General features: G+C 49.0%; 1 protein-coding gene across 1 annotated transcript; it reads left to right on the forward strand.

Moving 5' to 3' along the window:
* The first annotated feature begins 1,067 nt into the window (after positions 1-1,067).
* LOC102055646 (inverted formin 2) lies at positions 1,068-25,291 on the forward strand. Its single transcript, XM_055715791.1, has 5 exons — positions 1,068-1,176; positions 21,900-22,308; positions 23,662-23,777; positions 24,309-24,468; positions 25,254-25,291. The coding sequence occupies exons 1-5, from the start codon at positions 1,087-1,089 to the stop codon at positions 25,289-25,291; spliced, it is 813 nt and encodes a 270-aa protein (XP_055571766.1). The 5' UTR covers positions 1,068-1,086.
* The last annotated feature ends 1,164 nt before the right edge of the window (positions 25,292-26,455 follow it).

Consider the following 26,455-nt stretch of genomic DNA (forward strand, 5'->3'; position numbering starts at 1 on the left):
CCTGTTGGAGACAGCACTCCTGACCCACAAAGGGAAAGAAACTTTCCCACCAAAGTCTCCCCGCTTGGCCGACAGCATTTAGCTTCACTCCAGTTTCACCGCGCACCCGTGGAGCCGAGGCTCCGTGCTCGGGGGGGAGGCGCCCCCCGCTCTTTCCCCAGCCGCTGAAGGCGAAGCGCGGCAGTGGCGGAGGCCGGGGCGCAGCGTCCCTGGGCTCTCTGCCCGCCCGGCCAGCCTGTCCCCAAGCTGTCGCGGTTCCCCGCTCGCCCCCAGCCCCCAACTGCAGCCCCAACTGCAGCCGGGGCGGGGGGCGGCGGGAGGCAGGGGGACCCGGGGGGGGGGACCCGGGCGGGGGACCCGGGGGGGGCGACGAGGGGGGCGCAGCCCGCTGGGAGGGCTGGAGGCCGGGAGGGCAGCACGCCCGGGAGGGCCCTTGCTCCGGGGAGGCTCTGCCCGGACCGCTGCCCCGGCGAGCCCGGGGGAGGCACCGGAGCTGCCGCCCGGGATATCCCGGCAGGGCCCTGGCGGGGGCGGCGCGGCGGGACCCCTCACCGGGGGGGGAGAAACTTCGCCGGAGGGGCCGGTCTGGACCCCCCGCCCCGCCGCACCGCCCGCGCTCCGCCCCGAAACCGGGCGCGGCTCCGCGGTCGGGCAGAGCCCGGCGGCTGCGGGCTCCGGCGGAGGGTCCCTGCCCGCCGCACCGCGCCGCGCCGCCCCCCCCGCCCGCCCGTCCGCCCGCCCGCAGGAGGCCGCCGCGGTAAGGCCGAGCGCCGCGGGGACGGGGGCGGGAGCGGGGTCCTGGCGGCCGGGAGAAGTTGGGCTGAATCGCCCCCCCTCCCGGGGGGCAGCCCGGCGGGGCATCCCCCCCCCCGGCCCTGCCCCGCTCCCAGCCGGGCTCAGGGAGGAAGGACCCCCGCCGGAGCCCGGGCGAGCGGCTCGGGGGCGCTGCTGGGCGCCGGCTGGACGGCGGGGGGCCGCAGGTCCCCGGCGGGGAGGGATGGTGGTGGTTGGGGACCCGGTCTGGGCTGCAGGTGTGACGGTAGATCGCACGGCTGGGACGTGGTCCCGGCGCCGGTTTGGCGGCACATGGACCGGTGGGGGTCGGTCCGGGCTGCAGATGCAACAGCGCAGCACGTAGGTGGGACGAGGTCCGGATCGCAGGCGCGGCGATGGAAGGTACAGGTGGGAGCTGGGCTGGGCTGCAGTTGCAAGGATGCCGTGTGCGGGCTGGATGTGGTTTGGATCGCAGGTGCAATACACAATGTATAGGTGCGACATGGTCCCCACGGCCAGCGCAGCGGTGCGACGTGTAGGTCCAGCGTGGTCCAGATTGCAGGTGTGACAGCGGGATGTGCGGGCGGCATATGGTCCTGCGGTGCCTGCGTGTGCCAGTGCACCCACTAACACATAGCGTAGGCTGCTGGGTCTGCTGCTAGCGCTGGGCCGCTTGCAGGCTTTTATTTTGAAAAATTCTGTTATCCAGTGGTTTTCAGACAAGGTTTCCCAAGTCCTGCCAGGGTTTACTTGCATACTTCTCTCGTGCCTCATCCTCCCTTTTGCTCAATAGCTCAGCAATGATGAAGTGGCCTCTTGCAACATCAGCACCCAGAGCTGAATTCCAGAGCTTGGGGGTGGGTAAGGAGTGCTCCGATACACTGATCTTAGGAAATAATACCCCAAAACAGTGTTCACGATCCTCTCTCCCCATACCAGATCGGCATTGTGAACTGTACATCGTTTTTCTCTGATTCCTAAGACTGAGGAATTTCACTGAGTAAACATGCTGCAGGCTGTGAAACATGTTAAGCTCCCTGGTACACTGCGAGGACTTCTGGCCTAAGTCAGTTAAAAAGAAAACTTGGGAGTCAGCAGAGTAACAGTAAGGTTGCAATTGTCCTACTGAACTTGCTCAGAATTTGGGCTGTCTGGCCACTAATCTCATTTCTCTTCAAACCACTTAAGCTTGTCTTTCTACTACACAGAGGAGCAGTGGCTGCCAAAACTGGAGGGCAAGGGGGGATTGCAGGAACCTAAGAGGATATGTGATTTTTTTTTGGTCCTGTTATAAGTTAATAATCCCATTCTAGGCTGTCATCCAAGAATTTTGCTTCAAAAATGCGAGCAGTGTACAAGACCCATTGTGTAAAAGATAATCTAAATGTAGGACAGGAAGGGACCTGGCAGGTCAGCAGATCTAAGCACTGAATGATAGTATGCATGCGTTATTGCACACCGCTGTAGTTCATTTGTTCCCAGGCTCCCAGGAAGGGGACGTTTCAGAACTTTATTGAACTGATACTATAATTCCCACCCACCCCACCCTCACAATATATGGCTTTATCTTAATTTTTATTTGCACTATGATTGCTTAGTTCTCCCAGTCTGATGCTTTTCTCTCTTATCAGTCCAGAAATGAGAGTTACATGCTTTTCTGTTTGCTGTGCAATGCCAAACAAGCTAGAACTTGCTGTCTGCTTTCATGAAGCGGGCTCCAGCTTCTGCTGATCCCTGGCAGTCGTGCACTGGGCTTCTCGCTCTCTGACTTCCCCGTGGATGAGCGGGGCTGCAAGGTCCAGCTGGTGCCTCTTGTGCTTTGACACCCCACCCAAAAATAAATACCTCACCTGGTAGGTACTGCAATTAACCTCCTCCTCAGGCTCCTCCTGTCCTGTGATGGGGGTGGGAAACTGGGATTTTCATCTCCAGATGTCTGTCCGACTTTTGTGTTCTGCTGTCAGCTCTGATCTTATTCCAGCCTTCTTATTAATCCCATTTTTATTGTGTATCCCCATGTTCTGTGCTGGTGCGGTATTCTCCCAGTTTTCTCCCACTTGCTGTGTCATGAAAGGAGACGTTAAGTAGGATGGGGTCGCCTTCACTATCCGTAGTGACCCCTGCCAAACTCAGACTGACCCTTTCCGCGGGACTGGCTGTCCAATCCTTTCAGGTCTGTACCCTATTTATTACAAATAATCATTTTTTCTGTCTTAACTCCTGGTTTCACTGAGCTGCGTAGCAAGTGGCTGTGCTTCAAATGTGTTGGAAGCTGAACTCTACCCCTTTTTTGCGTGCCAGGTATGCCGGATAGGTTTCCCAGAGCAAATGACTAGAAAATTATTCTTATCAAAGCAAACAAAGTTGCATTTTGTCCTTCTTTCTCCCTCACCATTTTCTTCCATGTCTTCAATTATTTTTTTCCTGCAACAATTATTCTGTTGATGAGGGATTTTTAATCTCTCCATTGTACTGTAACCAGCCGTGAGTAGAAGATGGGCATAATTCAGCAGTGGGTAGCAATAGAATGCCATAGATTAGGCAGCAAACAATAATCACAGAGCTGGAATAGTTGCAGGAACTTCAGACATACTCAATGTTCATATCTGAGCTCAGATTTAACTCCCAGTTGAATATCCTTGCTCTTAATATTTGCAATAAGGTCTATCAATAATGATTCAGAGGAAATACCACCTACAGATTCAACAAAGTCAACTCATAGGATCACACTGTGGCACTGAACAAACCCATCTCTGTTCAATGCAAAGTACTACAGTTTGTAGGTACAAACACATCACAAGAAGATATCCCTGTTCCAACAATTAACATTGTACATTGCTTTTTACCTAACTAGGTGAAAAACGGCTAAATATTTTGCAGAGCCTAGGCACTGCCCTGCTGCGTGATACCCCTGGTGTTCGGTGCAGGAGGGAGGCTCGAGAATAACTATGTGCTACTGGCCTAATATATTATAATCCCTTTGGTATTATCCACCGAACTCCAATTTATTCTGGTGTTTCTCAGCATTGCATGGGCAGCAGTTTACCATACAGTGCTTGTAAGCGTTGTGCTGCAGAGGCTGCCTTCATCTCCCAGTAGCCAGAAAAAGCACTGAGAGAGCACCAAGCAAACCATCTGTATCTTAATTATACAGAGAGCTCTTGTGTCCCGTGCTGTCAACCAAGATGCTAAGACCAAATTGGGAAAGGAAAAAAGTGACATCGAATTCTGAGCCTTGGCTTTCACCTTCTAATGGAGGGCAGTATCTTGGTAGGTCTGCTGTGAGGTTGTCACAGTATTCCAGTTGTTCCAGTTCTGCGGATGTGCTCTATGAACTGGAGCGAAACGCAAAACGGGTGCGCTTCAAAAAAGGATTCTCAACATTTGTGTGGCTTCTCAGGGCCACTCAGGTTCCTCATTAAGGGCAAGTATCATCTGGTTCCTTTTTCCTAGGAAAAAAGTAAGTAGTGAGCAACAGCCAGGCCTTATGATTGCTACCAGATATTGTTAGTGGTAGCTGAGGAGCCAATTTTATGGAACTGAATGTGGAAACAAATAGGAGGAGGGTGTGTGGGGTTCACGAGCCCCTGAGTCATAGCTTGGCATCTACAAGAGTGGCTGCAATTAAAAGTAAGTGGTTGTACGATGTGGCAGGTGAACATTTGTTGCCGTTTTGTCAACCTAGCCTTTCATATCTGTGGAAAACATCAGGAGAGAATCTAACAGCCTGATGTTTTTCTATTTGATGTGATGAACAGGTATCGTTCACAGATTCAGCTGTTTCTTCTAGACTGATACCCGAGCTGACATTTCAAAGTGCTGGGAATACTGAAGTCACAGATCAATGAAAATCTTAAGCAAGCAGTAGTGTTTGCAAAAGGCTTTGTAGCATTTGATGATGTATTTCAAGGTGCTCTGAGAAATCTACTGAGCTGATAAAGGAGACCCAGCAAAGCCAGAAGGAGGGCTGAGAGCCAGTCGATGAAGTCCTCATCCCTGCATCGGAGTCACTCAGCTGATTTCCAAATGTTTAAATATCCTAAAAGTAGTGGCTCACTTCAGAAGGGATATTGCTGCGGCACTATATCCAGTAAAAAAAAGTAAAGGCGAAGGAAGAGCTGCCAAATTTTAAACTTGGTGGGGCACAATGTTGAACTTGGCACAGCTATAGCAGGTATCACCAGGTGGTGCTACTTTGCATGGAGTTCCTGTGTGTGTCTCTTACCAGGACCATTATTTTGCCTCGGCTGAGGTGTATATGGTATTAATTTGGGGGAATGTTTAAGGGCAGAGGAGGAATTTCCTCTTTGTATTGCTGCTCCATCAGAGCCAGTTGGGCAGGTGTCCTCGATCGATCCATCCTTGGTGCTGGGAGGACTTTCCCAAAAGGGACATGAGTGGAACTCCGGTTGATAGCTTGTGTAGCTGCTCACAGAGCACCCACAGGTTCAGTAACACAGAATCTCCCCAGATCCAACTTGCAAAGCCTGCTGTTGCTTCTGCTCCTCCCAAGCTGATGGTTAATGCTGACGCAGGACAGCACTAATGGCAGCAGGCCACCTCGGCACTGTGTGGGTCTCCACTTTTCCAGCTGGAAAAGCTGAGTCACGTTTTAACAAGCGAGGACAGCAGAGGAATTTGGAGATCATTCCAGGAAAGTGTGGGAAAGGAGGCACACTGCAACTATAAAACCTCTAAATGTAGTTGTAGTTTAAAATGGAAAATGTTGGTGATACTGCCCAGGTGGAGGTCAGATGAAGTTGGAGACCCGCAGGTCTGCTCCACTTTCCACCTGCCCTGCAGCAAGCCTGGCCACAGGGAGTCATGGCTGCCTGCCCCTCCTCGTGTTCCCCCCCCAGGTGCCAGCCCTGTCCCTGTCCCAGGGGGTGCACAGTGAGCTCATCCCTTGCTGGAGACACAGCCCTCCCCAGCCTGCCCGGGTGGGTGGTGAGGATGAGGGGAGAGCCCCTTTCCTCTCTCCGAATCAATGAATGAGGATGGCGGGATCATTTCTATTTATTTATTTATAAATGGGGTGAGCAGCTATGTTTGTGTCAGTGTAGCTAAGGAATAACTTTGTTACCCTCCACTCTGTCAGTTAAATTGTATTATTTTTAATAAGGCAGCTATCTCCGTGCTGCTTCTGTTGTGCTGGTTTCCCCTATCTGGGAACTGTCTACTCCTCATCTGTCCTGCTTTTCTGTTAAGTCATTGCACAGCCTTTGCTGAAAGCAGTGAGCTAAGCCTTAGCATTGTTTTCCGACAGAGACCCCAGGTGGAAATAGAAGTTCCCATAGTACAAGGTAGCAGCTTTTTGTGAGCAAGGGTTTTCTTCCCACAGCCTCCCAAGCATCCACACCGTGGCACATCAGCTCTTTCCATTGCCTGGCCCAGATCAAGGTACTTCACCTAAATAAAAGGATGGTCCCTGCTGCCAAAGAGTTTACTCTGAGGAGCGGCTGCAGCCCCTCACGGGCTGGATGTGCAGCCCAGGGGGGGTGGGGAGGAGAGGTGAAGCTGCACAGCCCTCCCATACCATCGGTTCTGCACTGGCCCTCCTGCAGCTGCACTGCAGTGCTGCTGCCCAACACCAAGCGCGTTCCCAGCCCTGCAGCGGGTCCCTCGGGCACGTGGGGTGGCATCGGGGGATTGCGGGGTCTAGCTTTGCAGTCTTGCCCCCTTTGCTGTCCACAGCTGTGGACCTTGGGGGGCTGCCTCCTCTGTGTTAGTTGTGTGAGTAAGCCTCCTCCTGCCCCAGAAGCAGCCACAATCTCCTTTGTGTGTTTCTAGCTCAGAAAAGGCTGATTCATTCTCTGAAGCAGATTAATTACTGCTGCTATTTAAAAAAAAAGAAAAAAAGAAATCCTTTATAGAGTTGGTCAGCTTAACTTTCAGCTGTGTGTACAATGCAGGAAAGCAAATGTGCTCTGAGCAAAAAAGTTTGCAAGGAAAAAGAAACTGTAGCTTGCGATATTTACCTGGCGCTTCAGCAGCGGGCTCTGCAGTTCAGGAAGTATTCATGACTGTGTCTTCTTGACTTATATGACAAGTGGTGCAAATTTGAGCCCACCATGAAGGTGAACTGGGGAACAAATATTTTTATTGCATTATATGTTTTATAACTTGTTTCCCTTCTGGTTTTCATCATGCTGATGTGGCACCTGGCTCCCCAAGTAGCTTGCATCCAAAGCCTGGCTGAGCTGCTCCACTTCTTCCTTGGAAGGCTGCTTTCCAGCCTGCTTGGCTCTGCTTACTTGTTTATGCACTGATGGGCTGTAGTTCCAGATTTCAGAACAAGCTGTCCAATATTCATGAGTTATTCTGTATTTACCCAGTCCTGAGGCTTCTTTTATAAGCCCGGGGATAAATTCCGGGGTTTGTTATTTCCATTTCTGGAAATGGACTGAACCTCCACAACCATTGTCAAGCCCTAAATATGGCCTCTATCTAGAAGAAAGGTAAGAGAAAGGACAACCACAAAACTAAATTGATTTACAAACCTGTAATTCACAAACCTCTGTTCTGATAACAGTTGTAAGCAAGTGTTGGAGCAAGCCATATATGTAGAGATTAATCAGTTATAAAACTATATCCTAATACCAGTTGTAAACTTATTTATCAGATAAATAGAGTGATTTTCCTCTTAAAGATTGCTGACAGCCACATGCTCAGCTGGCGTAAAGCACTGCAGCTCTTTGGACTATGCAAACATGAGGGTATGGCTGAACAAGTGATTTCTTTGTAAATTAAAACCCAATATCAACTACTTGTTTCTAAAGAGATTTTAATTATTATGTAGGAAAAACTAAAAGAAATCAAGGTGTTGGTAAAATATCCTGCGTGTAAGTTAGACTTACGCATATGTAGGGTCATTTTGCCCCAGCATGAGAATTTCCCACCATAAACCTCTGGCAGGTTGTGACATATTAAAATTCGTGCACATTAATTCCAAGACTGAGTTAGAACTGGAAGGATAGTATCTGGGAAGACAACTTCAGGTCACCTTGAAACAACTGGACTAAGTACTGTAGCAAGGTGAAGGTTAAGCCAGTCAAACGTTCTAGGATTACTGTGTTAGAAAATAGGGATTTCAAACTTTTTCATTCAGCAGTAGAGAAAATAGTCTGAAGGCATATTTGGAGTGGATTAGTTTTGAAATCATGCTAAGCCACTCTTCCACAAGAATTTATTTTAAACGGCTCAAATGCTTAATTTCTTGAGTCAGCAGCTGAGCATGTTCTCTGGTTACTCTCAGTAACGTTCGTATTAATACAAGCTTGCAGGAGAGTACCTGGCAGTATCTGAGTCTGTCCTTCTTAAGGTGTGCAATCTGTACTTTGCCTGTGCCATTAGGAATCCTGCTATAGTCACCCTTATCTGAACAAAAACATTTGGGACGTTTGCTTTCCGGGCTGTTCCACGAGGTGAGATACCAGCCACCATGATTCATCATCAGTGGTTGAATGGAAAAGCTGATCTGGATAGGAAGGAGTCATGTTTGCAGCCTGTTTGGAGAACAGCTGGAGGAAAACTGCTTCCTAATCTACCATTCTGGTGCCCTGGTAGCTTTTTTCAGCAGGGACATCTGTAAATGTTAATACGGATCCAGGGAGCTCTTTTTAGTGGTGCCTAGAACCCTTTCCCCTGTGGGCATCCTACATCAGACTGGTTTTTAGGGAAGAGCTATTCCCTGCCTGAAGATCTTCATCCTTGTGCAAGTGAGGAGGGTTTGTGTCTGTGACGGAGAAGCAAAAGGCTAAAACCTGCACAGGATCTGCTGCCTCTCTCCCTCTGGGAAAGGGCTCAAAAGGTCTTCTTTCTGTAATTACATCTCACTGCTGCAGCACCAGCGTGTGTGCAAGGGAGCAGAGTTCAGCCACCTCGACAGGCTTCATCCTGGCAATTCCCAAGCGGTTCCCCTGCAGCCTTAGCACGGGTGTAATGTAGTTATGCAGGATAAATAAACTGGATAAATATCAGGCTCCTTACTCAGCCTGTGCTTAAGAGCACATGCATCCTTTAGAAATCCATGCATGGGTCTGTGCCCTTTGCTCTGGGTAGAACTGCTGGTGCAGTTTGGAGGTTTGGCAGAAAAAAGCATCGTTGTCTGTCCAAAGAAGGCACCAAGTTCCCCACGGTTAATGGTTTAATCTCCCCAGCTGGAAGCACCCTCCCCAAAACAGGATGTTTGTTTTGTTGCAGAAGCTTCCTACCAAAAGAGCTGTGGAGCGAATGTTTTGGATGTTTCCAGATCGACCCCAGGGAGGGAGCAAACCGGCTGCTTTCACAGTGCTCTCCCAGTGCCTGGGAAAGTCATCACTGGCCCACCCCACCTGCTCCTCAGCTCTTCTGGCATCTCCTGCTGTCCCCGTGGCAAAGGGTGATGCTTGCAAAGGCCAGGCACCTTCCCTTCCTTGTGGGCAGGGCGGGGATTGGGCTCTGCCTCTAAATTTGTATGTCTTCACCTGGCCAAACCTCGTTTCAGTGCCCCTTCGGTACTTTGACACTGGTCCTTCTGGTTGTTTAACGCAGAGTTCAGTTCTCATATGAACGAAGGAGTGTTGTTGAATTGTCTAGACTTCTTCCCAGTACCCTAATTTTTCCCTTATATACACGTGGTTGTCTTCACTGGCTCCATGGGAGCCATAGTACCCAACAAACTGGTCACAGAGATGCAGAGGCAAATATTACACCTCTAATTCTTGAATAATGGCTGTGCTGATGTTTAGTAATTTAGTAGCGGATGCTACTAGGCATTTTAGGCAGTATCACCTAAAAAGAGCCATCGCAGCAGACCTCTGGCTGGCATCTCTCCCTGGGAGCCAGAAATGAGCTGAGTGTCTCCTTTCCAAAATCCTTGACACAACTTCCAAGAGAAGCCACTGGCACAGGAGCTGATTTGTCATGTAAATGTAGAGCAGTGAGAAGACACTGATGGCTGTAATTAGGAATAATCTAATTCCTAAGGGCAAACAGGGTGTATTTATTTATCTTTAATTGGATTCCTGCATTTTGTGGACCCACCATGTGGACAGGGGAGCCGCCACGCTGTGATCTGGAGACAGCAGAGCAATACTGGAGCTGTAGACTGTAGATGGTCTCGGCTCTTTACATAATGTGGGACTGAACGACTAGTTCTTGAATTAATCTGCCTGATTTTGATGTAATTCCTATCCAGAGTACCACCAAATCATCTGCCAGAAAATCGGGGTAAAAATGGGCTGATTTGCTGGGGGGGAACCACTAGCCCTCTCTGAGCAACCTGAAAGCTGCTGGGACAGAAGCTCAGACAGGAGGGGATGGATCCATAAAAGGATTTATGCCTTTAACACGCTACATCCCTGTGGTTGGGGGGCAAAGTTTTGCTCCCCAGGACATCACTCAGCTCTCCTGGAAGGCAAACGTTCAGACCCCACCCCCACACCCCTCTCCAGGCATGTGGGGCTGCTGCTGCTTCCTCCAGAGGAAGAGGAGGCGAGGGGTGCTGAGCATCCCCCACTCCCCAGGCAGTGCCCAAAGCGTTCGGTCAGAGACGCAGCCCCATGGTGGACTCTTCCTGGTGGTGCCATCAGAAGCAAACACCCTTGCTGGGGCTGAGCTGGGACCACCAGGCCGGTGGCGGTGGCAGGGTGCTGAGCGCGGCGGGGGGCAGAAGCATCAGTACATGCATCAGCTGCTCCCGCAGCGGCTGGCTCACTGCGGTGGGGTGTGGGCAGCTGCCTGCAGCAGCGGGCAGGGCTCTCAACACAGCGATGGGGGAGCTGGGATCCAACCCCCCTCATTTTTCTCAGCTGCTGCCCATTGCTGCTGCTGTTCATGTGCCGTGGGGCTTGCAGGAGGGGGGCTGCAGCCCTAGAACCGTTTTTTCTGCTTTTTAGCCCATTTTCTCTGCTGCTTCTGCTTATTCTTCATGTGTACATCGCTTAGGTGATGCAGCCTCTCTAAGAACGTATTTCTGGCCTATCTCACAGGTCCAGACTACAGATGAGACCTGATGGTCGCTGATAGCCCTTTAAATTTCTTCCGTGGTTGCAAGGACAGGAATTTGCCATGTCAACAATCCTTTCTCTGCAGGATTTTTTTTTTCTCTTAACTTTTTATTTTTTCCTAAAACCCGCTGTGAGCCCATCCTGCTCCCAAGAACCAGATTAGCAACTAAACTTTACAGGACTCAGGGATTACACTTCAGGAGTGCATGTAATGTAAAGTGACATTCATTTGCTGTTGTAAAACCCGTTATGAATTAAAGTTTGTCTTGGATTGTATAAACACTCCCTCAGAGTGCTTCCTACAGCAGGATGGGGAGATGTGCAGAGTCATTTCCTTGGATATTGAATTGTTATGGTGAAATTGCCTTAATTAGAAAACACATGGGCAAGTTCATCGCTTTAAAGGCGAGCTGAATTTGGACCGAAGGGCAGACAGATCAGTGCATTTCTAACATCGGTGGAGCTGTGTTCGTGTCCACGAGGGTTGAGTTTCCCCACTAAGGCAGGAAAACTTGCTGTGGGCTCCAGCTTTTCATCTAGGAGGTTCAGTTCAGGGTAGAGACCTCACAGAGTAAGAAAAAACCAGCATTTAAAGGCTGACCACCACTCTGAGCCAGTCAGGAGGTATCTGCTAAAATGGGCCGTGTTGAAATATTCATAATTTAATAATAACTAGCTTGCAGTTAACACCTCCCAAAAGGCTGAATGGATGCGTTTTACAGCTGTGGCTTGCAAACTAGTTTCCACGTGACATCTCGACCAGAGAGGCATAGAGGTTTTCTGTTGAAAAGAGCTTTTCAAGTCTTCGAAGCCTGCTTAGCTCATAAAAGCTGGGCTGGACTGAAGCTCAGCAGGACCTTAGGGTGCCCCAGTGAGAGCAGGATTCCCATCATCGAGCCCCTGCCCAGAGGAACACTGCCTGAGCCTCCAACCTTTGCTGTGCCACCCCTCTCCTAGCTGCCAGTGTAGGGCTGGGCAGCCTTGGGTTGGACATCCTTATTATTTAAGCTGTCCTGGCTCTTGCAGCATTTCAAAGATCTCTGAGATCTTGCAGTGTTTAAAGCCCCAGTGCCACAAAGCCAGGAGACAATCAACAAATGGTTACAGGACTGGTGCCACAGCCAGGAGTTTGGCTGCTTAGACCATGGGACTCGTGGAGAAACCTGGTCTACTGGGGGCTGATGGGGTCCATCTGTCAGAGAAGGGGAAGAGCATCTTCAGTTGTAGGCTTGCCAAGCTGGTGAGGAGCACTTTAAAGTTGCGGTGGGAGGGGAACCTCAATCCATCCCACTCCTACCAGTTTGATGCTGGTGCCAGCAATAGATGCCCAGAGCCTGGAGAGGGATCGCAGGTCAGCAGGAGAGCACCTGAAGAACAGCACAGAGGAATTACAGCTGCTCTGGCTAGTAAGTCAGCTTCCTCGGGGGCCCAACTTAAATGCAGGTGCACACAACGTAGGGAATGAACCAGAGGAGTTAGAGACGTGCGCACCCCTGCAGGGCTACAATCTTATTGGCACCACAGAGATGTGGTGGGATGGCTCCCATGGCTGGAGTGTTGGCATGGGAGGATACAGGCTCATTAGGAAGGAGAGGCAGGGGACTTCAGGAGAGCAGACTTTGGCCTCTTCAGGAATCTGCTTGGTAGAGTAGCCTGGGACAAAGCCCTGGAGGGAAGAGGGGCCCAAGAAAGCTGGTTAATATTCAAGGATCACCTCCAAGCTCAGGAGCGATGCATCCCAACAAAGAGGGAGTCAGGCAAAACCACCAGGAAGCCTCCATAGCTGAACAAGTCACTCCTGGGCAAACTCAAACACCAAAAGGAAGCCTACAGAGGGTGGAAGCAAGGACAGGCAGCCTGGGAGGAATACAGAGAAATTGTCCGAGCAGCCAGGGATCAGGTTAGAAAAGCTGAAGCCCTGATAGAATTAAATCTGGCCAGGGACGTCAAGGGCAACAAGAAAATCTTCTATAGGTACATCAGTGATAAAAGGAGGACTAAGGACCCTCTCTGTGGGCCCCTAGTGGGGCCAGTGGACCCTCTCCAGAAGTAAACGAGAGACCTGGTTACCGGGGATGTGGAGAAGGCTAAAGTAATTAATTACTTTTTTGCCTCAGTGTTCATTGGCAAGTTCTCCAGCCGCACCGCCCCGGTCACAGAAGGCAAAGGCAGGGACATGGGAGAAATAAGAACTGCCCACTGTAGGAGAAGATCAGGTTCAAAACCATCTAAGGAACCTGGAGGTGCACAACTCCACGGGACCTGATGAGATGCATCCACAGGTCCTGAGGGAACTGGCAGATGAAATGGCTAAGCCTCTGTCCATCATATATGAGAAGCTGTGGCAGTCTGGTGAAGTTCTCACTGACTGGATATTGGGAAACATAACCCCCATTTTTAACAAGGAAAAAAAAGGAAGACCTGGGGAACTACAGACCAGTCAGCCTCACCTCTGTGCCTGGCAAGATCATGGGGCAGACCTTCCTGGAAACTATGCTAAGGCACATGGAAAATAGGGAGGCGATTGGTGACAGCCAGGGTGGGTTCACTAAGGGCAAATCATGCCTGACAAATTCAGTGGCCTTCTACGATGGCATTCTACACAGCAGTGGTGGATAAGGGAAGAGTGACTGACATCATCTACCTGGACTTGTGCAAAGCATTTGACACTGTCCCACATAACATCCTTGTCTCTAAACTGGTGAGACATGGATTTGATGGATGGACCACTTGGTGGATAAGGCATTGGCTGGATGGTCACACTCAAAGAGTTGTGGTCAACAGCTCAATGTCCAAGTGGAGACCAGTGACAAGTGGCGTTCCTCAGGGATTGTGCTGGTATTGGAACCAGCACAGTTTAATGTCAGCCACATGGACAGTGGGATCGAGTGCATCCTCAGTGAGTTTGCTGGCAACAGCAAGCTGTGTGGTGTGATCAACACACTGGAGGGAAGGGATGCCATCCAGAGGGACCTTAGCAGGCTTGAGAGGTGGGCCTGTGCAAACCTCATGAAGTTCAACAAGACCAAGTTCAAGGTCCTGCACATGAGTCAGGGCAATGCCAAGCTGGGCCGAGAATGGATTTAGAGCAGCCCTGAGGAGAAAGACTTGGGGGTGTTCGTTGACAAGAAACTCAACGTGACTCTGCAATGTGCGCTTGCAGCCCAGAAAGCCAACCACATCCTGGGCTGCATCAAGTGTGACCAGCAGCTCAAGGGAGCTGATGCTCCCCCTCTACTCCACCCTCCACCCCAGACCCTACCTGGAGCACCACGTTCAGCTCTGGGGCCCACAACGTAAGAAGGACATGGACCTGTTGGAATGAGTCCAGAGGAGGGTTGTGAAGATGATCAGAGGGCTGGAGCACCTCTCCTATGAAGATGGGCTGAGAGAGTTGGAGTTGTTCAGGCTGCAGAAGAGAAGGCTCCATGAAGACCTCACAGCAGCCTGCCAGTACCTAAAGGTGCCGACAAGAAAGCTGGAGGGGGACTTCTTACAAGGGCCTGTAGGGATAGGACAAGGGATAATGGTTTTAAACTTGAAAAGGGTAGATTTAGAGTGGATATTAGGAAGAAATTCTTTACTGTGAAGGTGGTGAGGCACAGGCTGCCCAGAGAAGCTGTGGGTGCCCCCTCCCTGGAAGTGCTCAGGGCCAGGTTGGATGGGGCTTGGAGCAACCTGGTCAAGTGGAAGGTGTCCCTGCCCATGGCAGAGGGGTTGGAACTAGATGATCTTTAAGGTCCCTTCCAACCCAAACGTTCTGTGATTCTATGAAAACCCTGCACAGCTGATGTAAGGTACAAGGGACTGTCCCCACCACCTGCCACCCCCACGCTCTCTATCCCACCCACCCCAGCCATCCTTCTTCCTCTTTTTTTTTTTTTTTTTTTTTCCCCTCCCCACCCCCCTTTTCTTTGCCAGATCATTTCCCTGCTTTGATCATTTCCCTGCTCTGCGTCACCCCAGGCCAGGACCACTTTCATGTGATGGCGCACAGATGTGCGGTGCGGTGCAAGCCTTCCTCCTTCCCAGCCCATGGGGAAGTGTTACCCTCCCAGCGGCCAGGGAATGAATGGGGTGACAAATGACATGCAAATACCTTCTCTGGAAGCTATATAAAAGTCACTTCCTTGCCTTTCTGAAGATTGACATTTACGTACTATTAGACGCTGATATCCTGTTGAACTTTCTTACAGCATGCGATTTGCAGAAACGCTCCTATGGGGATTTAGGCTTTATTGACTGAAGGTTCCTTGGCAGAGAAGGAGAAAATGAACTGGCTGGAGAAGTGAAGGCTCACACAGCCAGCTGAGAAGGATCCTTCTGTGCAAAAGAGACAAGGGAATAATTTGGCTTCATCTCCGAGGTAGGAATTTTTCCCTCTGCCTGTTTTTTCTGTCCTTTTGGCATCCTGTGGAGGTGTTGAAAAACAAAAGAAAAAAAAAGCAATAAAAGGTTTTTGGCTCTCATAATAAGTTGGTGTGACAGCTTCCCGCTGAGCAGGAGCCGGGAGAATCTTAGAAAGTTACCACTGCACTGCTCATGTTGCTGGGTAACAGTTTCTGTTTCTCACGTGACCCCCAAATCATAATAATAAATCGCATCCCAAAATGCCGAATGATGCTGGAATTGCTGGTAGGTGGAGGTGCTGCCTCGGCCAGCACGCGAGCACTGTAGCAGGGGCAGGGGGGGTCTCCAGACCCACCTTACACCCCATCGTGCTTTTCTTGGGATCAGTATTCCTTCCTGGCTGGGGTCAGGATGCCCCGCTGGCTCCTGTGGCTCTACTAAGGACAGCAGGGAGGAAGCCCCGGTGAGCCCAGGGTGCAGCGGGTGCAGCCCCATTTGCTGCAGCGAAGCTGAGAGCCAGCGTTGCTCTGCAGGGGGCAAGTGCTGGCTACCACTTGGCATCCCTCTGGCATCTGCCGTGCCCCCAGAGGCCTGTGGTGGCATGTGAGGATGCCGCAGGGCTCGTATCTACGGTGGAAAGCTTTTTAAATTGGTTTGGGTGACTTGGCACTCAGATAGGGAAGGCTGGCACCTTGCTTCTAGCCGCCGCGGTGGCAGTGGCCATTTCCAAAGCTAAGGTCTGACAGCTGCACCAGTCTGATTCAAACCTGACTTACTGGGATAAGGTAAACTGCTTGTTGAGTGTCTTCAGACAGTGTTATTAAACCCATTTGAAGGTAAATTAGTGCAATCTGTAAATATAAATAAGGGTTTAGATGCCACTGAAGATCCTAACATCAACATCCTTCAGCTTCCCAGTTCAGCTTGATTTGTATGTGGTACCTGTAGCAGCCTGATGATTTATTTACTTGTTTATTTACTGGTGGGGAAGAAGTCACCGGTGATTATTTTTATTGGTACAGTTAATCCTGGTGTAATCTCACCACTACCAATACATATTGAATGGACACATTTACCCCATGTGCAAGACATCACGCCACATCATAGCTTACAGTTGCCCAGGAGAGAGAAGCTGTGCCGGCACACAGTATCCTAATAGCGGTGGATGGGACTGAATCAGGACAATCTGTTTTTCCTTTCTTTGTGAAAGAATAAGCTATAATGGAAAAATGTGTGTACATTTATACTGCTATGGCCGTGGTCCTTTATGTCTATGCACTGAAGTCCTTTTCTGGGGGTTTGCTGCCAGTCCCAGCCAGCAAATGGATGGCACAACTCCCGCCCACCGGCTGCAGCAGGCTGTGTCCATGCTCCCTCATCTGCTAAAGGCAAAACGCTCCCTGCCATGGTGCGGTGCCTCTGAGGACACTGCCAGCCTGAGATGCTCCATGAAAGCTCTGATTTGAGCTGTACTGAAGTGAAGCATAGTGCATCAGAGACTTCTTGAACTTCTTCAGTAACGCAGAGCAAGACTGGGCACTCATTCCAAGACCTTTTAATTTTTAAAGCAGAAATCACTCATTCTGGCCTCTGATACAGGTGAGGATCAAGAATGCGTAGATCGCAAGTCTACTGAGGCTACTGGTTATGGCAGGAAAAGGATGGAGCAGCAGCTGCTTTAGGTGCTGAGGCAGGATCTGTTGAGCAAACCATGCCTTTTGTTTGCACACCTCGATTTCCCACTGTACCCTCACCATCAGCTCCCCTGGGAGCCTGAGTGCGCTGCTAGTTCCTACCGATGCTAATGGGCCCACACCAAGGGGTCAGATTTGTTTCTACAATAGAGATTTGTGGTGTCCCCCACACTTCTTTTGGTGTGTGGGAGGATGATTTCATTAGCCTGTACGTACACAAGCTGTTCAGAAGCTGCACAGGAAAACACAATAGTACAAATGAAAGCAAAAGGAGAGCAGGAAGAAGCTATCACGCTTCTGGAAGTGGCTTCGGAAAGCACAAAGCCAGGATATTGTTTCTTTTTAGTGACTGAGTAGTCTGACATGTTGCAAAATACAAAAGCTTGGCGTATTCCCAGCAGCAGAGTGAAAATTGGAACTGCCCAGAAGCAAAACCTACCATTAGCAGCCAGCCAGGCAGAACGGGCTCCTGAGTGCCAGGAAATGGCACAGAACAGAGGAGGGGCTGAGCAGCAAGAAAGCTTTTCTTCAGGGGCAGCGCTGTGCCCCAGCAGCCTTGGGGAGGGAAGTAGAGGGCTGCGAGGGTCAGGATGTGGGGTCACATGCTCTCAGACTTCTTCAAATTTGTGTGTGTGGGGTCAGGATGCTCTCAGACTTCTTCAAAGGGCCACAAGGAGCTGCCATTCCCCCCATGCCCCCCCCCCCCCACCCCATCTTGCAGCATGGGCAGCAGGTCTGCTCCCAAAAAATCAGAACGGTTTTGACTAATTTTTCTCCCTGTTGTTTTCCCTCAATTATACTTAGCTGCCCTGAGAAAACTCTTTTTAGATGTCCTCCCAGGTCCTTGCTGTGATCCATGTCATCCTGGAGGCATGTAATAATTTAGACTGAAAGCTGTGCTGTGCAGCTCTGTTCTCCACAGCTTCAAATGATAGAGAAAGTATTGATGTACCCTGATTTATCTCCCACAGATGTCATCTCCCTAGGAGCTGACTTGAAGGACAGAGGGGCACAGAAAACTGAATTTGGGAAGCACCTGACTCAAAAAGAAAAAAGGACGAAATTTTATGAACTGTGTTGGATGCATGCTGGGAACATCACAGCTTTGCAAACCCAATGATCCAAAAAGCTAGCACCATGAACCACAATGTTGCTCTGGCTGGGAGCAAGAGGAGAAGTCTTTATGGTGCCTTTATGTTTCCCGAAGGAATCTCTTCAAACGAAGAGTATTTTTACATTGATGCTTTTTTAGCCGTCATTCCCCATCAGGCTTAACCAAGCTCGGAGGGTGAGAAGCAAGATGAGGAGAGGGTTGCATTTATCATGGTGAATGCTGTGAGCCGTGTCCCCATGGCAGCAAGCACAGATGCACCATCAGGATGTGTGCAGGGAGCAGCACCCAGCACCGGTGCCTCCTTCCGCTGGGGAGGGCAGACCATGGGTGCTGCAGGCATGGTTGAGTGAAGAGGCTGGGGACGTTGTTTCCACCATCACATCCTCCTCTATAGCCTAGGCAGCAAAAAGCAAAGCTCCCCATGTCTGTCTACTGGCAGGAGGAGAGATGTTTTCAGTCTAGCGTCTTGCCTCTGCTGGCCAGGGGACTTTCCATCCCTCAGCCAGCTCAGTCTGAATGGCCCCTGTGAGACAGCCAGATAGATGCATTCCATTTTAAGCCCTTATCTGTCTCACTCTGCTGAGATCATTTACTTGCTAATAAGCTCCTGTGGTCAGAGATAAAAGGCTTTTTTACCAGCCCTGTGAGGATGTACCTGAGTGGCTTTGCAACACTGTGGTTCATGGAAAATATGGAAAGATGTTGCATTCATAATATATCACTCATATCTGTGTTTGTAAACAGATTTATCACACCATCTGCAGAATCATACTGCAGTCTCCTCCATATTTATTTCATTTCAATTTATATATACAGCTCCTGTTTATTTTATTCCCTTTTTATGATTAGAGACATTAGCTGCTTTTTTTTTCCTTCCCTACAAAAAGAGTGCACTCTCTGTGGGAAAGAATATGTAATCAATCCAATTTGTTCATCTTAGTGCATAAAACCAGAAGCTGGTACTGTTTGGAGAGGTACCTGCCTGGACTTGTGTCTCATCACTTCACATCTGTGTGGAGCAGGTGGGGAGGAAAGGATAATTCTGAACAAATCTGTGGGTAAACAGGATGTTCTGTCAGTGTTTCCCGTCTCCTGTTGCACTGGGTGGGCTTCATTTCCAGAAACCAGCTAAGCCTGAAGTCAATAATACCACTATGCCTCCGATTTTCTGTAGCTTCTTCATATATAACGAAGTATTTGTACAACTGTTGAGCAAAAAAGCCAGCCAGCTTTGTAATCTGGTTTGGTAAGACGCATTTAGTCAGATGCAAATTTTAGAAAGTGGTTTTCTGAAGTATAAAAAGAGAGAGAGGGGAAGCTTGCGGTCAGCAGCCACTTCTGCAGCCCCTTGGCTGAACAGCACGAGCCCTGGCACAGCTCCAGGCAGAGCAGAGCCAGGAGGACCATCCTCCTCCAGTGGTTGCTCCTGCAGGCTTCCTCACCCGGCGGGAGCACGAGGCTCTTCTGTGCACACCCAGGGACCAAATCCAGGTTCTCTGCTCGCTGCACGCTTTCACTTTGGGGAGAGGAAAGAGCCTGGGCACCAGCAGAGGCAAGAGGAGGGATGGGTCCTACCCAGTGAGCTAGGCCATGGCCCCCGCTGCCAGCACTTCAGTTTGTGCCCATCCCCTGTGCAGAAGTTAAAAACCCAGGACAGTCAGTTCCTCCTCCCAGGCAGGAGGCTGAGGGATGTCAGGTCCTTGCGGAAGCCACCAAAGAATGGGGCTGGGTGGAACGAGCTGTGCTGCACCCTGGTCCGATGGTCCTCGGCACTGCCCCACACTGGAGGCCTGGCCTGGACCCCAGGCACTGGAAGAGTACTCGATGTGCAGCACAGGGCAGGATTTGTCCACAGCTCCTTGGGAATGCCTCTCCAGTCCAAGACTAAATTCGCCGTGGTGAGAGGGGTACGGTGCTGCCTCATCAGCAGGGCTGTGACTCGGGCAGGACATTTTCGCTTCTCGCCCTCCAGGAAGGGAGGATTTCACTTCTTTGCATCGAGCCTAACCCAGATTCCTGGGCTTGGGAACAGAGGAACGATTCAGGGTGACTAACTCCAACAAGAATTTTACCGAGAGTGAGCAAGGGCTCCGGGCTGCAGACAGTGATGACAAATCTTAGAAACTCAAGCCTGTACTTTGGCAGGAGGGTTTATTGTTTGGGTTTGTTTTTTTTTATATGATCCTTTTTATTACTTGTCAGCTGTACAGTGTGTTCTCAGATGGTATATTCACAACTTCATGTTTTTTGATCATGACCATCATTTTTTCAGATAACAGAACAGTGAACAACTGGGCGCTTGGCCAGGTCTTTCCCCATTGAAGCAAAGTGAAACTCGGTGAGAGGGTTTCTCCGGAGCTCTCTAAAAGGATTTTCTGTGACTGTATCCCACAACCTCCACCACCTCTCTGGCCCTTACCGAACACAGCTTTTGATGCTGTGAGCTGAATGCCCCTGCCAATCTCCCATCATCACCTTTTCCCAGGGGAATTGTTCAGGCTTTCTCAAATATCCCATCCTATCACACTTCACATCTTTCCAGGAGGCACGTTTAGGCCTACCAAAAATTAGTGAGCAAACTTTCTGGCAGCGCATTTGCCGAGGGGTAACTGCCAAGATGAGATTTAGGGTGAACCAGCCGCCGTGTGGCTCTGCCGTGGAGAAGCCGCCAGGACCTCTCTCAGCAGTGCAGTCCCCAGGAAAAATCACAAGGCAGGCTTTAAAGTAACGGGATTATTTCCAACCGTTGTAAATGGTCTGTGCTTCATCTTGGTTTTCTGGCAAATAAAACCTTTGAAAGATTTCTCGAGTTAGATTTTCCAAGCCTTTTCCCTATGTGCTGCAGGGCTAGAAACCCTTGTGCTGGAGCTGGTAAGGGAAAGTGAGAGTCTCCTAGAATCCCTTCAATCCCACAGGTGCTGGGCTTTGGGGGCCAGGTGGTCCCCAGGTTATTTTGAGCCCTGTGGGGCTCACCAGGCCAGGGAAGCAGAGGTCTCAGTGCTGTGGCAGGGAGCATCAGTGGCTGGCTTTGGGTCCAGCAGGTTTATCTCCCTTTTGTGGGACAAACTGTCCTGTCTGAGAGCAATTCAGCTTTCAAACATTTGCATTCAGGTTTGAAAAGGACTTGCACTGTGTAGCTTAATCACTGTGGGTCTGAAAAGTAACAGTTCTGCCTAAAACCATAAAATTTGGCCCCAAGAGTTAACTAGACTTGGCTTTGCTATTTCTCTGTGCTGAATCAGCTCCTCACGCTGCTAACAGCGTGGCTGAGACTGGCCCGTCCTCCAGGCAGATGGGCCTCGAAGAGATGCTCCCTGTCTCTGAAAAGACATGCTGCTGTTTTCATAGCCTCCCACCGCCGCCCCTTCGCTTGCAAGCTGGTGGGCTCTCACCTAATCATGTGCAGGCACCACGTTTTGCAAACGTATTTGCTATTACAGCAGGCGAGAAGAGATTTAAGTGAGTGCTGTAAAACTAACCTCCACATCAGTCAAAAGAAACAAAAGCAAAAAATAACAAGGATCTGCTCAAAATTACTTCTCCATCCCATTACAAATGCTTAGAAACTGCGTAGCCTCTCCAGCACAGTGCGATTTTAAAGCGGTTTAATGGGCGTTAAGTTGTTTAGAGCTGATAATGCCGCTTCCAACTTCATCCTTTTCCTGCATGGAAATAGGTAGTGGCTATCGACTGGTGTAAATCGGCTACTTTAAAGCCGTATGTGCTGGCTTAGATGTGCTAAGAGTCTCTCTACAGAGTTTTCAAGGCCTGAATAGAATGTGTGTGGTTAGGAAAGGGATATATTGAGTTTCTTCAGCAGAGGACTGGTTCCAGCGTGTGTGCCCTATGTGCTGGAGAGCTGGGGACCTGCTGTAGTTGAGCTTTACATCGTGATCGCTACGAGAAAAACCCGGGCTGCCAGAGGGCTGTTTGCCAGTCCAGACAAACTTCTCACTTTCTCTTTTCTTTTTCTTTCAGGACAAACTGTTCATAATGTCAGTCAAAAAGGAAGGTGCCCACAAGAAGTGGGCTGCCCTGAAGGAGAAACTCGGACCCCAGGAGACTGACCAGTCGGAGGCTAACCTGGAGAATGCTGAGCCAGAGCTGTGCATCCGTCTCCTGCAAATGCCGTCAGTGGTGAACTACTCCGGGCTGAAGAAGCGGCTGGAGAACAGCGATGACACCTGGATGGTTCAGTTCCTGGAGCTGTGTGGGCTGGACCTCCTCCTGGAGGCCCTAGACAGGCTGTCTGGGCGAGGAGTGGCCAGGATTTCTGATGCCTTGCTCCAGCTCACTTGCATTAACTGTGTGCGAGCAGTCATGAACTCCCACAAAGGCATCGAATACATTGTGAACAATGAGGGCTACGTCAGAAAGCTCTTCCAAGGTGAGAAGACATCTTCCTGCTTCATCCATCGCATGCAGCATAGGGAGGGACTTTTCTGTTGCTTATCCTCCTGCCCTGCACCAGGCTTCTTGCAAATTGTTGGTTGCAAGTGATTAATGAGATTGTTTTCTTCTTTAAGATAATGCTGCTTTGAAATCACATGGGCTTCCTTTGCCACCCAATGCTATTTCCACACAGATATCTTCATAGTTTGCTGAGAAGCCATGGATAAACCCAGCCTTAGCTGTATGCAGGCTTGAGAAGTCTTCAGCCCTTTGGTTGTCAGCAGACTTTTGCTTTTTAGTCTCTGTGAGCCCCAAGGGAAGAGTGAGAGGAATTAAAAGGGCTTGGAGACTTGTTCTCTGTAAAGAGGAGGGAAGGTGGCATGGTTTAGACTCCAGACAGCCTGTTCTCTGCACTGCTCGGTCCATTCCTTTTAGAAGATGGTAGGTAATACCACTTGCTTTCCTTTACCATTCACTTGGCTTGTCGTTAGGTATGAAACTCATCAGGGCATCTCCTAGAACTTACTGTACAGCAATTAATGACGGTGGTGCTGGGAAAATAACTTCTGTGCTGCTCCACAGAGCTGAGATCACAGCTGTGCCCAGAAAACCTTATTAACAGCTCTTTAAAATGCATTTAGTCTGAAAGCTAGCTTGCTCCCCTCTTCGGTTTTGAAGTCCTCTTCCTTCCTCTCCTCCCTGTGTTTTCTTAACCAGTGTGAAATATAAAACTGGCATTTTTCTGCTGCGAAAACAGGGGGGCACCCTGGGCTTTTCAGCAGTTGAGCTTCTTTGTGCGCTAAAAAATGAAAAATCAGATGGTCAAATCCACTTCCTCCCAGCTGCCGGGGTTCACAGAGAAAGAGTAGTGGAAAAAAGGGAAAACATGGGGACTGGTTAGAACAATTGGCCTACTTGATATGCATATTGGGTATTTCTGCACTAAAAATAAGACTCATTAATGGAGGAAGATGGTTCATCTGCTGTTCTAGAAAGGACCCATATGTGAAAATGGGAAAAAAAATGCGTGACTGAGTGCTGAGGCCTTGGCTGCTGTTGCAGCATGCCGCTGGTAGGTGGAAGAGATGAACAGCTACAAGCAGCAACAAAATCCCAATAGGATACCTGTAGCATTTACTGTTTCCACTAAAAGTTATTTACACGTCACGTAATGCTATTGGGATGGGATGTCTATACATTGAGAGATTTGTATTCCTATCTTCCATGCAGTGGCTCCACTCCGTCTTTTTTCTACCACTGATCATAACCCATGTAGCAGAAGACACTGAGATTCAGAACATTAATGTAATTGTAAAATCTTTTCTGTTTTGTTTTGTTCTTTCTCCAGCACTTGATACAACTAATGTCATGGTCAAAAAGCAAATATTTGAACTCTTGGCTGCATTGTGCATTTACTCATCAGATGGCCACGCTTTGGCTTTGGATGCCTTGGACCATTACAAGGCAAGTGTTGGGCTGCAGCAGGAGGTATGGCTCTGCTCTGATCCATGCAGGTAGATCCATGTACCACAGAAAAGGTCTGGGAACTAAGGTCATTTTGCATCGTTTTTGGTAAGAGAGGCAGGGATTTATAAGGTAAAAACTGTAGGAATTTGGCCTGGTCAGCATAAGTCCATGGTGCTGCTCTGTGACTTGTCTGGACAGATGACTGCCAACCACAAAGTCCTTTCTGGCAGGAAAAGCATTACCAGATTAGCAAAATAGATGGTGCCACATCCACGGGTTTCACTGGCCACAAGCTGAGGTAGGTGCATCAGTTATCAGAAAGCATAAAAGCATCCAAGAGGAGTTTCACTGCCTTTCTGTGCCAAGCAGACCCTGTTTCGTAATGGAGGAGTGCTGCTCTTACCTGTATTTCCCCATCTTGTGCACAGTGGGATAAACTGAGAGATCTTAAGATCCTAATTCCAGCTGAGAGCCTGCACCAAAGCGGTAGACATTTCTGAACAGAAATATCACGTGTGTTATTAACAGAGTGTGAAGAACCAGCAGTATCGATTCAGCGTCATAATGAACGAGCTCTCCAACACAGACAACGTGCCATACATGGTGACACTGCTGAGTGCTATCAATGCCATCATACTGGGGAAAGAAGAGCTAAGAACAAGGACACAAATCAGAAACGAGTTCATAGGTAAGGATGTTTGTTGAGTCTAACTTTCTCTGGAGGAAATCACTCGCCAAGCAGTTTTATTTTCAGATGTATCCATAAGGTGACTAAAGAGGGCTGGGAAGCAAAACTGCAAATATTAAAGGCAGACTTTTTTTAAATTATTTTTTGGTTCTCTTCAACAACCTTTCTGTAACCACTTTTTTTTTAACTGTGCTGCTTTCCCGTAGCTTTGATCTTTTCTGGAATCCCAGTAGTGCTGGATCACTTGAGCTTCTTCAATAAATTTCTATAACCAACCGTCCTATGTAGCCGTATTTCTGTATATTGCAACTCCTATTAACAGTAAATCAGGTTTCTCCACCCTGTGTCTGCTCAGCTGAGCCACAGAAACTGCCCTGTGATTCAGAAATACTTTCCAGCTGCTTGAATACCAGGATCCTAGGTACCGTTGTTAGGACCTGCCTCGCATAATACACACATCTGAGCTGGTAAGCCTGGGAACCGTTTCTCTCTGGAGTTCATCTGACTGATTTTAGATGTCTGCTTTGTGACTCATGCCCCAGAAGTGCCTGTGTCCCTCAGTCACTCCAGGGGGATGCTCCAGTGGTTCACGCAGCTGCAGGCATGTGTCCATGGGCCTCTTCATTTGCCAGATGACCCTACCCACTTTGACAGATCCATCTGAAGACATTTTCACTTTTTCTCTCTGCAAAAAGTGTTCATGAGCATAACATTATATAAAAATCATAATAGATCAGAACCAAGTAGGTCATAATGCCAATATATCTAATTTTTTTCTCTCCCAGGGCTTCAGCTGTTGGATATTTTAGACAAGCTAAGGTAAGGATCACTGTTTAAATTTTCTTTTATAAATAAGATTCACAGTAATGTAGCTGTGGAAATGTAATACTTATCAGCCTTTGGTTTTGTGAAGTGTACCTGAGTAGGGTGGGCCATGCCTGTGTGTACCCATTATATGGGAACCAGAGGCATTAGGCCGGTGTTAAGATACTTTTGCCAAACACAGTGTCACGGGACAAGCTGTTGGTGCAGATGGCATTGACAGAGGCTCTGGGCACAGATGGAGCAAGGCTTAACAACGTCCTCATTGAGGCTGCATTTCACACTGAACCTGAAGAGATGCTGTGGGCTCGCTGAGCAGCTTGCTGTATCCGAAACACCTTCACTGCTAGTGTTGGTCCCAGAAGCATCCAGCTAAAACAATTTGCTAATTTGTATCTGGACAGATCTGTCTTCACAGGTTCTTAATTTAAAAATTATATTCTGTCAGAATTCCCATGATAAATCCTAGGATGCATTCTAGCATGAGTTGCAGTTATTCATGTAACCGGAATGGCTCCATCCAATCCCATAAAAATTAGGGAAAAGAAGATCTTTCAATAGTGCCAACCAGCAAGGGTAGTGTTCCTGCACTGAGTGGTCTCAAGAGTGCTGAGAAAGTTGACTTTAGAGTATTTGGGAATTTTTTAATCCAATTTTGAGTAACAGGAAAGGAAGGTTTTCAAACAGAAATATGACTGGAATATTTTCAATTTGTCTTGACTTTAAGAAGAAGGTGGCCCGGTTTCAAAAAGGTGGAAATGCCACTCTTATTACAGCTCCAAGGAGAAACCCATACAAAGCACACACTGGGCCATGTCTATGGGTGAAAAGTCCCATTCATGTCTATGTGCTGGCTGTAGAAAGAGGTACATTCTGTTCAAGAAAGGGTGCACGCACTGATGGCATCTGATCCTTTATAAATAAGGTAGTTGGGCACTTTCAACACCAGCTAGCTGAGTCTGAGAGGCAAAGAGATAAAAGCCATTTAAATAAAAGCAATCATCTGAAAATCAGTGGAGGGCTCTCCAGTGAACATGAATGCTGTAATATTGTAGAGACATAGAGGAAGACGATCTGCTTATCCAGTGTGATACCTTTGAGGAGTTCAAGATAGAAGATGATGAGGAATTATTAAAGATATGTGACGGGATAAACATGAATGATC

This window comes from Falco cherrug, chromosome 7, assembly GCF_023634085.1.
Source record: "Falco cherrug isolate bFalChe1 chromosome 7, bFalChe1.pri, whole genome shotgun sequence".
In the NCBI taxonomy this organism is placed as follows: Eukaryota; Metazoa; Chordata; class Aves; order Falconiformes; family Falconidae; genus Falco; species Falco cherrug.

What these genes read in the sequence shown, in the direction of transcription:
- LOC102055646 (XM_055715791.1), top strand. Translation starts at nt 1,087, where the DNA reads ATGGACCGGTGGGGGTCGGTCCGGGCTGCAGATGCAACAGCGCAGCAC. An exon ending in CGTCAGAAAGCTCTTCCAAG is followed by an intron (nt 22,309 to 23,661) that starts GTGAGAAGACAT and finishes TTCTTTCTCCAG; the next exon opens with CACTTGATACAACTAATGTC. An exon ending in AATCAGAAACGAGTTCATAG is followed by an intron (nt 24,469 to 25,253) that starts GTAAGGATGTTT and finishes TTTCTCTCCCAG; the next exon opens with GGCTTCAGCTGTTGGATATT.